The sequence below is a fragment of the Triturus cristatus genome, chromosome 5_1 (assembly GCF_964204655.1).
Source record: "Triturus cristatus chromosome 5_1, aTriCri1.1, whole genome shotgun sequence".
Lineage (NCBI taxonomy): Eukaryota > Metazoa > Chordata > Amphibia > Caudata > Salamandridae > Triturus > Triturus cristatus.
In genome coordinates, this window is record NC_140587.1 from 805,632,526 (window position 1) to 805,645,880 (window position 13,355).

At 41.5% G+C, this 13,355-nt stretch overlaps 1 protein-coding gene across 4 annotated transcripts in view; it reads right to left on the minus strand.

Moving 5' to 3' along the window:
* MYOM1 (myomesin 1) overlaps window positions 1-13,355 on the minus strand; it is a 709,264-nt gene that overhangs the window by 396,569 nt on the left and 299,340 nt on the right. For all 4 annotated transcript variants that reach the window (XM_085605828.1, XM_085605831.1, XM_085605829.1 and 1 more), the window contains 2 exons: window positions 4,948-5,089; window positions 436-635 (listed from right to left, as the gene is read on the minus strand). In XM_085605828.1, coding sequence (XP_085461954.1) covers window positions 436-635; window positions 4,948-5,089 — 342 coding nt within the window. The remainder of the gene's footprint in view (window positions 1-435; window positions 636-4,947; window positions 5,090-13,355) is intronic.

Consider the following 13,355-nt stretch of genomic DNA (forward strand, 5'->3'; position numbering starts at 1 on the left):
ACCGGTTCATATATGCACTGATTGATTCACCTACCAATATAGCCAAGTATCTATCCATCTTTCCACCTATCAATCCCTTTTCTCTGCCTTCTTCCATCTTTTCACCTATCTGTCCATTCTTCCATTCACTCAGACTTTCACTTACCAATCTTTTCACACTTCAATACATCCATTCATCTTTCCTTTATTCTTCCTTTCACTCCTTCATCTATTCTTTTACCCCTGTATTCTGTCCATCCCGTCACCCTGCCATCCATTCATTCACCTTCTTTCCAACCTTCCACCCTACCCTTCCATCTTTTCGTTTATCTTTTTTCCCTTCTTTCCTGTCATATTTTCAACCTTTCATTCACCCTTTCTCCCTCCCTCCCTCCTTCCTTTCTTTACTTCTCCTTCAATCAACTTTCTGAAAAAAACGCATTGAGTAGCTCTTACTTCTGATCCTCGCTCTGTCTGCGGGGTCCAGGGCTGCCACAGTCTCGGATACACGCGATGGCCTGCTGATGCCACATTTGTTCACCGCTCGCACCCTGAACACGTAGGAGCGTCCTTCAATCAGCCCTGTGACTGGAAAGCGGGCAAACTTGACTGGAGTTTCATTGCACTGGGACCAGTGCTTGGTGCCCACCTCGCACCTAGTAGAGGCAAGCAAAGCAGTAGTGAGAGTAGGGAGAGCAAATGCAGATACCACAGAATCCTTCCACCACAGAGAACAAAGGAGGGCAGAAAGACTTTATGCCAGCTGCTGCCCCACATCAACTGGAAGGCTTAGTATGGAGAGAAGTTAAAGGTGTGTAGACGAATGGAGAAGTGTTGCCACTCCTGCATAGTCTCCTTCTATTGGCTCAGCAAGTGAGTCATCATCAGCTCATCATATCTATTTATATACTGTGTTTTTGTTTCCTGAGGCACACAGAGGATTTCAGTGCTTCAATAATTTTTTACACACGTCACTGGATGCATGTCAAACATGGGCTACAGGCCAACATGACAGAGGCATACATTGTAAATGGCAACCAGTGAATGCTGCTTAAAAATTCTTTCTAAACACAACTTTCAGAAGTGGGCATCACTGGGCAACTGACCATTTTAGGAGGCTTCTGACAAAATGTATCCTGAGAAACCAATTCTAATGCATATATGTAAATGACCAGAGTGTTCTGAAGAACCAAGCCCCAAGGAGGTGGTACAAAACGAGAAACAAGTGATCGTTAAGACTAAAAATATATGAAATCTTTACATGGAATATATGGAAACTTTGGATCAAACTATTGGACTCTTTTCATTGAATAATAATAACAAATAAAGATAAAACTGTTATTAAGATTAAGGTTTCTTAGAATGAAGACGCATGTGAAAAACTGAAGAAGTGTTGAAATCCCTTTGTGCCTTAGGAAAGATGAACTCAATTTCTGAATAACAATACAAGGAGTGTCACTGAGAGCACTACTGTAGGATCAAGAATTTGCTGTTTCCCTCCTTACAAAATTAACAAATATTTATGTGCATATATTACCGTTTACTGGAACTCGGACCAGGCCAGTTCATGACACACAAGAGCTGTGAGTAGGTGTGGTGACTACTCAGACAACAAGTCTTGTCCAATTAGAACATCTCTAAATCTTATTTTCTAATAGATCATTTCGTTAAGTGGGGAGTGTAAAGGATGCGTTCTTTGGTTGGGTACATTTTGAAGAGACTGATTTTGAATAGACGTTTGAATTGGTCCTTAATTTGGTGGCTAGCAAAACATTTCTGGCACTGGTGGAAACCAACAGAAGGTCTGTTGTTCTGTTGTTATCTTATTTTCAGGTTCAAGTGTTGTCTCACTGTGGAACCCGACGGAGATCAACTGGCTATTGGTTTGACTTTTCGTCAAGTTCAGTCAGTCTTCTTGCTTGGAAGATGGACCTTACCAGAGAAACAGTGGCTGAACACTAAGCTTGGAGTGGTGTGTTCATTGTGATGAAGTGTCTGGCATAAGATGGAGTGCTGTGTACTGTACTGATTCTGGGCTTGCATGTGTGGTTAGGTTTTCAGTACACCAGCCAAATGCTCACGTCAGGCCTTAACAGAATAAAAGACTGTACCATAGTTCCGATATCACTTGTCAGATTCATTTTTTTATTTTTCAAAAGTAGTGCTGCTGGAATTGTATTGATTTATTTTCCTTTGTTACTCTCATTGAGGTCTAGACGATCTTTGGTGTCCAGCAGGAAGTATGGACCATGGAATATAGGAGTATGGAAGTGTTTTACTTAGAATGGTTTAGGGACCTACTGGTAAGATGACCTAGAAAGTTATGAATGAAATGTATGTTAGAAGTTTAAATTTCGGCACAGATGACTCACTATTTCATACTTCTCAGGTAAACTACTTGAGTACTAAAATTGGGTAATAGTAGTACCAATTATATAGAGTATTCCTGAATGCACGCACAATATTATTAAAGGTGTCCATTCAGTTACCCTAGCTTGGATGGGGACCTGGGTAAAAAGGAAGTTTGGGGTAGAGATTCTCTTTTGGAGGTTTCATTTAATATAAAGCTACCAAATCAAACATATTATTGTGTTTAAGATGTAGACACCTCACCACTTCTAATACTATTTGGCTGTTTTAGGCCAAAACTGGGTAATGAACCCTTACAGCCAGCTCCTTATGGTTTTTCCCCTGGTGGTATGTGTGATGTGCCCATTCTCTGTGTTAAGAGGGAAAGCGATCTGTGCTGCTACACATGCTGTACAGGGAGGAAGCATGCTCTATGACTTCTCATGCTGTGTGTGAAAAAGACTTGACCAATTGATGCTCAAGGGGTCTCTGAAGCAAGTTTGCTAGGTATGGAGGACACTTGCCCTAGGCCTGCTTATGATGCACCTACACTAAACTGCTTCCATATTTCTCCCAAAGGAATCCTTTGACTACATTAGCTATTTTAGTGACCAATCCAACATTTGACTTTCTATTATTGACTGTGAGTTCAGCTTTTCTCTCACAATGGATTATTTTCTTACTACAGAAAAAAGTAGGCAGGCAGAATTCTAATACATGAAAATTTTTGGAAATACCAACATCACGGCAGATAAATTCAAGCCTTTGTTAAGATTTTTATAAGTCATTTCACCTGGGTATATGCACCAACAAAGAGACTCTCTTCATCAAATGGTTAAAGTATATACTTTTGTTCTCAATAGCGATGCCCTCCGAAGTGCTTTGTTTTTGGGCACTTTGGACATACTTCATGAGAGTGCCCTATTTTTCTTACAATTACACTGTTTTGTAAAACTCAGTTTGTAGTTTTCGCTAAGTACCTTGTAAGGATTGCTAAATAAACAAAACTGAATTAGAGTGTACAGCAATCTTTAACAGCATATGTTATTAACACTAACTTTACGGATTTTATAAGGCTTAGATGTAATTGCGCTTACACAATTTTGTAAGAAAGGTGCCTTTTCTGTGTAGCCACTCTGTATTTTTGCCTTAATATGACTATGTGGGGCATATTTAACAAATAATCAAGCAGTGCAGCAACTCACCTTGCTTTGCTGCGTGATAGGGAAAGGACAGGAATGCGCCATACTTAACAATATACGGTGCATTCATTTCCCAGTGCTGGCACACAATGTGCTGCCTGGTGTCAATGCAGGCACCCTTGCACCATAGTGCAAGGGTGCCTGAATTGTAAGCTGGATTGTTTATGTGCAGAAAGGGCCACCTTCCTGCACAGACATAATCCCCTGAGGCATTTTCCACTTTCTATATGTGCTGCAGACTCTACCAGAGGCACACCTCTTACCCCATCATCAGACCCAAGGACACAGTGGTCCTTGTGTCTGGGAGCTTCTCAGCGTCAAACTGTTGAGGGAGTGGTTTGCCTGCACAGGAAAATAAGTCTCTCAGTGTGAAGACGGTGTTCCCGGACCTCTTGTCACTTGCAGAGGAGAAGAGCGGTGTTAGTGCTTCCTAGTGAATCAGGCTGTATTAGCCCTGGACTCATAGGCAGACTCTGAGATCCTTGGATATGTGGCAGTAAATACTGATTGGCCTGGGCAACTCCAGTGTGTTAGTATTTGCGAGTGGGTCTCTTTACAGTATTGTTGCGATATGAAATGTAAAGTCAAACAAAAAACGTGTGCCGGTTACTTGTCCTTTGCTTGATTTATGCTTTCTGGCTATTGCTTGATTTATGCTTCCTGACTAGAGTGAGAAGAGAAGCAGTGTTCAAAGTGCTTAGTTTTTACAAAATAAATAAATAAGTGCAGGCACTAAATATTTATCCTAGAGCCCACCACTTCTGAATGCCGGGATAGCTGAATTCCAAATCAACCTACTCTGGATTCCACCTTGTGCTTCTTTCTTCTACCACCCTACACTTCCTGTGTTGTTATCTCACACTTGAAAGTTCTTTTTCATCACTGCTATCTCATCTCCCCTTCTCACTCTTTTCCTAAAATTCTCAATGTTCTCATTTTCTCTCTCGTCCACTGGGTTAAAGTCTGATGCTGAAAAATAAGTCTCAACCCCTCAAAAATTAGAGCCTAAGCTGACCACTGGCAACCACCAGCACAAATTAAGCACTGAGTGTTCCATGGCATTAATGGAGGTTGTGCAGCACATAAATCCATTGCTCATGGGTGATGCCCTGAGCCTACCTGTCAAGGGAACAAGTCATGGACCTTTATTAAATGCTTCATCATAACAATTAGGAAAGAAGTTGTCACTTATGAGTGCAACTGATCATGGTCTAACTGATTTCTGGCACCCATCTCTGATGTTGAAAGAAACAAGACAGACAGAGCGCTCAGAGTTGCGCATGTTGGTGCCTGGCATGCAGTTTTGTCTCAAATATCAACTGTTGATAGGTGGGATCTGCGCAGATATGCTACGCTCTTTGAAACCCACCCTCTAGTTCACGCTAACAACACTACTAGACGTGCGGTTTACACTGACTTGTCAATGAAGTATCCAAGAATAGGGCTTCCGCCATCAACAGCAGGCTGCTTCCATGTGGTGATTACATAATCTTTGTTGGCATCCAAACATTCAACATCCAGTGGGGCGGAAGGGGCCCCGGCCACTTCAGGATCGGCATCTAAGAAGACAAACCATCAATACAATGTCAGTCCTGCTTTCTAAAGTCACTGACACCTACACACATTGCCAGACATCAGAGAGCAATGAATGCCCGCCTATTCTGTTTAGTTTACAGAATAGAACAGGCTCATATCTATGGACTTCAAACATTGGTCCTACTTTTTCCTTCCTCCTCTAAAAGCCCTTGGAAGCCACCAACCAGTGGCAGATAGCATGGCACAAAATAAATAAATAAGTACATGTTCATTGTGACTACAACACATAGGCCTGTTTCTACAGTGATACTCTCCTGTTACGTTGCTTAAGTAAAACGTGCTATATGAAAATTCAATGAATTGTTACCATAATAGCATGTAGATGCAAAGATAATGATGTATTTATATATTGAGATAAAGCAATATAATGCATACAAAGGAATACTGTGTAGTTAAGATGAAAAGTAGTTTTGAAGGAAAAGCAAGAAAAAACCCCACAAACCCAACATGCATCCTATGTGGCCAGGAAAGCTAACAATCAAAAATATGGGTTGCCCTAAAAAACATCAGTTGATGACGTCCATCATGAAAGGAAGAGTAATGTAGTGCCAGCTCGTTTAATCAAAAGTGAGTCTGGTTCTTCTACCTATATTGCGCATTAGCAGGGAGCTAGTTTTACAGCTGGAAGGGTGGTTGCTTCTGTAAGCAGAGTTACTGTTCATTCCTGTGTAGGAAGTGGGTTGTAGATGGTCATTTATTTGAAGTGGGTTCTTTTTTTTGCAGAGATCAATGCTCAACACACACAATGTTGCCTCTCTGGTGACTCCTGTGCTGTAAGTGGTCAGACTCGCTCCCTTTACTGAAAGGTGCTTCTTAGACACTATCCTTTTAAGTGACACTGTGTGACCCCTGATCTCCCACCTCAGTTCCCATACTTAAGGTCAGTCGTTGACGCAAGCATGCTGACTGCAGGGAGGGCATTTATTTTTTGTGCTTGACGTTTGAGTGAGCTTAGAAAGTACCAAAGGCACCTCAAAATGACTTTCCCTTATGCACTTACATATATTTACTCAACTAATTTCAGATGATATAAAAGCCTTCTCAGTCTATGAAATAAACAGGCCTGGAGGACATCTCATTAGTTCTTTCAATTTAAAACATAAGAACTCCTGTGATATCAAGGTTATGAAAGTAATACCTAGGAAAAAACATAAGTGTAATAAAACTCAGAAGGAATATTAGCAACAAATGATGGAGAAGAGTAAATTAAGACCTTTTCTCTGTTGAAAAATATTTAGGGTCCTATTCACAAAGGCATTTGCAGCATTGCTGTACTACTCTTTTCCTGTAATCGTATATGCCTTTGTGAAGAGTTCCCAAAACATCTAAAATGAGGATAACATGAGAATAGTCAGGGAATATTCATATAAACTTAGTACAAAACAGAAAGCACTGCACCCTCAGTGCACATTTGCCAATAGAGAGTTGGACGTTTCGTGAGGGTGATTCACAAAAGCATATAAGAGTATATAAAAGAGCACTCCTGTAATACTAATACTACTACCCGTAATCGTGTAAAAGAGCACTCCTGCAATACCACTTCCCGTAATCATGTAAAAGAGCACTTCTGTAATATTAATACTACTACCCGTAATCATGTAAAAGAACACTCCTATAATACCACTTCCCGTAATCATGTAAAAGAGCACTCCTGTAAAACCACTTCCCGTAATCATGTAAAAGAACACTTCTGTAATACTAATACTACTACTCGTAATCATGTAAAAGAGCACTCCTGTAATACTACTTCCTATAATCATGTAAAAGACCACTCCTGTAATACTGATACTAATAACCGTAATCATGTAAAAGAGCACTCCTGTAATACTACTTCCCGTAATCATGTAAAAGAGCACTACTGTAATACTAATACTGCTACCCGTAATCATGTAAAAGAGCACTCCTGTAATACTACTTCCCGTAATCATGTAAAAGAGCACTCCTGTAATACTACTTCCCGTAATCATGTAAAAGAGCACTACTGTAATACTAATACTGCTACCCGTAATCATGTAAAAGAGCACTCCTGTAATACTACTTCCCATAATCATGTAAAAGAGCACTACTGTAATACTAATACTGCTACCTGTAATCATGTAAAAGAGCACTCCTGTAATACTACTTCCCGTAATCATGTGAAAGAGCATTCCTGTAATACTACTTCCCATAATCATGTAAAAGAGCACTACTGTAATACTAATACTGCTACCTGTAATCATGTAAAAGAGCACTCCTGTAATACTACTTCCCGTAATCATGTGAAAGAGCACTCCTGTAATACTGCTTCCCGTAATCATGTAAAAGAGCACTACTGTACTACTGCTTCCCGTAATCATGTAAAAGAGCACTACTGTAATACTTATACTACTCCCCGTAATCATGTAAAAGAGCACTCCTGTAATACTGCTTCCTGTAATCACAAGTGCTGTTGTGAAATGGCCCGTAGGGCTCAGAGGTAGAAAGGGCCTGCCGTTCACTGATATTTCAGGGAGAAGGTAGTCTTTTAGGATGGCTCATGTCACTGGTTGACACTGATTCAAAAATCTAAACTGATGGAATGAAAATGAGATCCCTTTGAGCCTTATTTGATACAATTACTTATTTGGGGTACATTTGTAAGCTACAGTTGCAGGCAGGTAATGTTTATATGAAGACCTATCTTTGTCTTACCGTTTCCCATACAGTAAGGGCAAGTCTGATAATCTCTCACACAAGAGCAAAATCAGAGATATTTCTTGGTGTGTTGAGCTTACATAGAATGCGTCCCAGATGCGCACGTGAAAAAGAATAACTGATTCATGAGAGTGCAAATGAGTTACAACTAGGCCCAGGTGAAATTTCACTGATGCCAGGAGAATCTTGTGTAATTCCTGGCATTTTGCATTATGTTTTTACGCAAAGCGCTCAAAATTATGCTATAAAGCCACATTGCGTGATTGAGCTTCTATTCGGGTAAAACTCCTATTGTGAGAACATGGAACAATGTATATGAACAGATTGTGAGGGGTTAAATGTGTCCTTGCATCAAAAGTTAAATTTGAGAACTCACTTCACACAAACAAATAGCAAAAATCTAAAGATTATGTGAAATTTAAGGTTGTAGTTCCATTTTGAGTCAAGTTCTCTCTTCTAGGCCTGTTCTTGACTAGAGACAGAAGGTGATACAGCCAAGATTTCACTGACAGTTCTTGAAGAATCAGATCCTGGGAGTTAGTGTGACGGTACCTGAACTTCTGAAGCACTTTACAAACTAGTCAAATTCGTACCCTTAACTCTGTTCAGAACTCACATATCTCCTAATGTAATTTGTATTTATTGACTTCTTGTCTTATATCCATTATGACTCTGCATCACCTCAGAGCACGAGGAAGAATGAGGAGGGATGGGGAAACGGTGTATGAAGTGTGCCGTGGACCCCAGTGCAAGCAGGGAAAAGGGCCTCGTGCCCAGACTGCTGTTTGTGTTGTAAAAACACAACAATAATCAGGGTTCAGTGAGCTCCTCAGGTCCATAAGCCCAGGTGCCACTGCACCTGCTGCACTACAGATAGCAACGTCTCTGTCGGGAGCGAAGGAAGAAAGGGTGAGGAAAGCAGATCAAGAAGGGAGAAAAGGATGAGTGTCAAGAACCGAGGTGCTTAAGGTTTTAAATCTGGTGATATGACAGGATTTCAAAATACAAGACTTAAAGATGGACTGTCATGTGTTGGCTGAATCAACTGTAGTTATCCAGAGACTGCAGCACAATGGGAAAGATTCCAGGGAAGGATAGTGGCTTCAAAGATGATGCCACGGAGATGATGCTTCCAGTACCGGAAGTGGAGAGGAGCAGGGAATTTGAGAACCAAATATTCTTAGTAGGGTGGTAGATGTTAATTTAAGACCAGAGGTATAGTTGATCCTTGGCACACAGGGTCCTGTTACTAAGATACACTACCTTAAATATGTTGCTTTGAGCCACTTGTGGTCAATAGAACGCTTTGAAACCTCCAGAGGTACGCTTGTAAGGATCGTGGTAAGGCTGCTGACGCTTTATTAATCGAATCATTACCGGCGAATTTGGATGTGTGTGAGCATTTTTTAAAAAACTGTACATATTTTAACCTCTAATTTGGGAAACTTTAGTTTAGATAAAATTACGCTGTTCTTACCTGCCTCCCGCTCTGGTCTACCACAGCTGATTGCTGTTTGTGTGGGGGGCGTGGCAGTTAGTTTCTGGGCCAATCCCATTCCATTTCCAGGTGACGAAGGGTGCAGATTAGTTTTGCCGCTGTCTCCTCTATTTAGCCCGATGTGCAAGCGGACGCACGCAGCGGGCGCCCGACCGCGACCAGGGGTCAGGACCCCGGCTCCTTCTAAATCAGATCACAGCAGATATCATTGCTACTCTAGGGAAGGCTCCTTGCATTTTCTGAGCACATATCATGTAACAAGGCACCCTGTATGAAAGCCTACCCAGGGACTATGGAGGGTCATTTTTCATGTCTCAGCTGCAAATGGTGCAGCCAAGCACAGTCAGGTTGGTCCCATAGAGGAACTGACGACCAGTTCCAATTGAACTGCATTTACTTCAATGCTAGGTCTGTACCCAAACACTCCCTTGAGATCTGGGACATTATAAATTAGACAAATCCCGATCTAGTTTTTATCACAGAAACCTGGCTTGACGACAGTAACTCCCCTGATATCACTAATGCTTTGCCCGTCGAGTATAAACTATGAAAACAAGATAGACAGGAACAGAAGAGAGGAGGACTTGCCATTGTGTTTAAGGACTGCTTTACCTGCCTCCCTGGAACAGTGGCACAGTTAGGTGAACATGAGATCCTATCATTTCAAATATCTAGAGGTGGCCATAAAACGCTTGGTGGAGCAGTAATCTTTAATCCACCTGGATATCAATCGGATTTCAGTGCACAACTGCTCACCCAACTATTGCCCTCATGCTTGAAACATAAACACTTTGTAGTAATAGGAGACTTCAATGTTCATTTTGAAAAAATAAACAACCCAGTGGCCAAACACCTGGAAAATGACATGCAGATTCTGCAACTAAAACAATGGGTTAAAGGACCCACGCACATTGCAGGGCATACCCTTGATCTTCGGTTCTCTAATATAGAATCCACCCATATCCAAGTGGTCAGGCCCCTCTCCTGGACAGATCATTCGTTAATTTCTTTCAAACCCTCCTATGCCACCATCAGTGGTAAACAGAGCCTGGAGGCTGGTTACTCCTGACTCATTTCAATTCCACTCCTCCCTCAATGATCCAAATGCCCTAGGTGCACTCCCCGTTAACATGGGAGCAGTAAGCTTTCAAACTGAGATCTCAAATATTCTGGACCAATGCGCACCTAGACTAAAACACAAACCCAAAAGGAGAACACCATCAGAGAAATGGTATCTGCCTGAACTCTGGACACTAAAAAGAAAGTGCAAAATGTTAGAACACAAATGGAGATTGTCAAAACAGGATAAGGATAGATTGTTATATAAGGTAGAGATGAAAACCTATAACAATGCCATTAAAAATGCTAAGAAAATCTATTTTGCGAAGCGAATAAACGATAACAGCAACTCGCAAAAAGAGCTTTATAAAATAGTAAAAGAACTATGCAAACCAGCAAGTATGTCCCAAACCGTGCCTCCTTCAGAAGAATGCTGCGAGAAGATGTGCAAATTCTTCTCTGACAAAATCAGCGAGATATATTCTTCATTCAGTAATCAACCCTCCACAGCCAAGACCGAATGGGGATCCTTGGATCCTCACCCTGATGCTCAATCTCGTTTTGGCAGTTTTATCCTTTTTACAGAGGAACAAGTTGCAAAAGCAATGGAGGAAGTTAAATCAGGGTCTCCACTTGACCCATGCCCGCACTTCATATTCTCTCAGATCATACCGGCACTATGTCCTCATGTAACCCACCTACTCAACCAACTTCTCAAAACTGCTTTATTCCCAGAGATTTGGAACAAAGACATTGTGATCCCTTTACTGAAGAAAGCAGACACTGATGTCCACAATCCAGCTAACTATCGTCCAATCTCCCAACTCTCTTACCTAAAGTTTTGGAGAAGTTGGTAATAAACAATTATCCAACTATCTCGAAACCAACGAACTCCTAGACCCATCTCTGACTGGCTTCAGAGCCACCAATAGTACTGAGGCTACCCTCTTAGCTGTCCTGGACAATATCAGATCCCTAATCGATCAGGGGAGAGCTACCGCCTTGATCCTGTTGGACCTGTCGGCGGCTTTTGCCATGGTCTCACATGGACTACTGTTGAGCACCCTACACGAAAAGGGTATACATGCCAAAGCTTTTCAGTGGTTCAGCTCCTTTTTGAGCAACAGAACGCAAACAGTACAAATGGACTCTTTTTCTTCAAGCCCAAAGTCCATAAGTTATGGTGTCCCGCAGCGCTCAGCACAGCAACAGAGGGTTGAGCAGTTCACCCCTGTTTTTGGTCTCTCTGTGCATGTTGTCTGGTTCTGGGGTGGGTAGGGTGTATGCTATGTATGAGAGTGATATGAATGAGGAATGTGTAGAGGTGTAAATGGTGTGGGGATCTTTTCTTTTTTGAATCAATGCCAATAACTGTAGGCTTGTATAAGACAATATTCAATTGCATTTTATACCAACTTTGCTTTCTAAAAGTGTGATGATATAAAAAGCCTGCTATATATTTTGGTACAACGTAGATAGTTTTGTATATATGAAAATAGTAATAAATGTTTGTATGCTCTTTATGAAAATAAGAGATGAATTTTACCTGTACGTAAAATAATGAACAAAAGAAATTAAATAAAAAAGACAAAAAAACAATACATGTAATAAGTTGTTGTGTTTTCCCTATGTGAACCCACGATAATCAAAGCAATATAGGTCTTGAGGGATACTGTATATTATAGTCCCGCAGGGAGCCTCCCTGAGCTCCACGCTCTTTAACACCTATGGATCATCTTTAGCTAAAATCGGTGAGAAATGGGGATTCAGTATCTGCTCCTCTGCGGATGACACACAATTGATGATAGGCCTCGGAGAAAGGCATGAGGACACCAGGAGCAAACTGAACAACTGCCTCTCAGAAATGGCGATCTGGATGTCAGACCTTTGTCTGAAATTGGATGCTGATCAATCTGAGATTCTACTCTTTGGGGGCGCTCACCTAATCTGAGATGCATCTTGGTGGCCCTAATCGTTGCGATCCGCCCGCATCCAAGCTGGTTGCAAAAAACCTGGGCATCCTTATTGACAAAACTCTAACCATGCAGGACCATGTCCGGGCTCTGTGCGGGAGAAGCTTCGCTAATTTAAAACTCCTAAAAAGGCTTTTCCCATGGATCCCTTTGGAATGTAGGATATCCATCACACAGGCCCTACTTATAAGCAAACCGGATTACGGAAATACGTTGTTCGTGGGCATTGCTGATTTTCTTTTCCCACGCCTGCAGGTAATTCAGAATGCAGCCACCAAACTGGTGTGCAATAAAAGTAGGTATAGCTCGGCATCAGAATGCATGAGACAGCACCATTGGCTGCCCGTGTGTCAAAGAGCCAGATTCAAGCTCATGAGCCATGCACACAAAGCCCTGCATCATTGCGGTCCCACGATTCTACAAGACAAACTTCAGTTCTATGCTCCTATACGGATTCTAAGGGCATGCAACCAGGCGTGGGCCAAGACAAAACGTATCAAGAAAGCCAGGGCAGGGGGCCGCGCCTTCTCCCACCTGGCTGCAACTCAATGGAATGAACTACCGCTAGAATTACGTCTTACTGATGACTATTTGTCATTTAGAAAAAAGCTGAAAACCCATTTTTTCCCTAAGGCTTAGTTCCGGATACAGTGGCATCAATCGTCACCTCACCCTCACCATGGATCTCGCTCTTCCAGTGCCGTGATATCCTTTCGGATGAATGTTGCGCTTTATAAATATTTCAATATAAATTATCAACCTGCTGTAATCCCAATCCCTAAAAGTTTGCATTTGGAGGTTTGATATGAACCTCTTAAAGAGGACAATGGTATAAAATCAAGCATGGAGAAAATAATTACAACGTGATTATCGTGTTCATTGTTATGAATAATGTCAAATCCTGTTCTTCCATACATATGAAAGGCATTCAGGGTTATCACAAGAACAAAAGAGAGCTAATATAGGAGTCAGGAGAGAAAATGATTCAGAAAACCCGCTAACAATTTAAATTTCGAATGTAGAGTA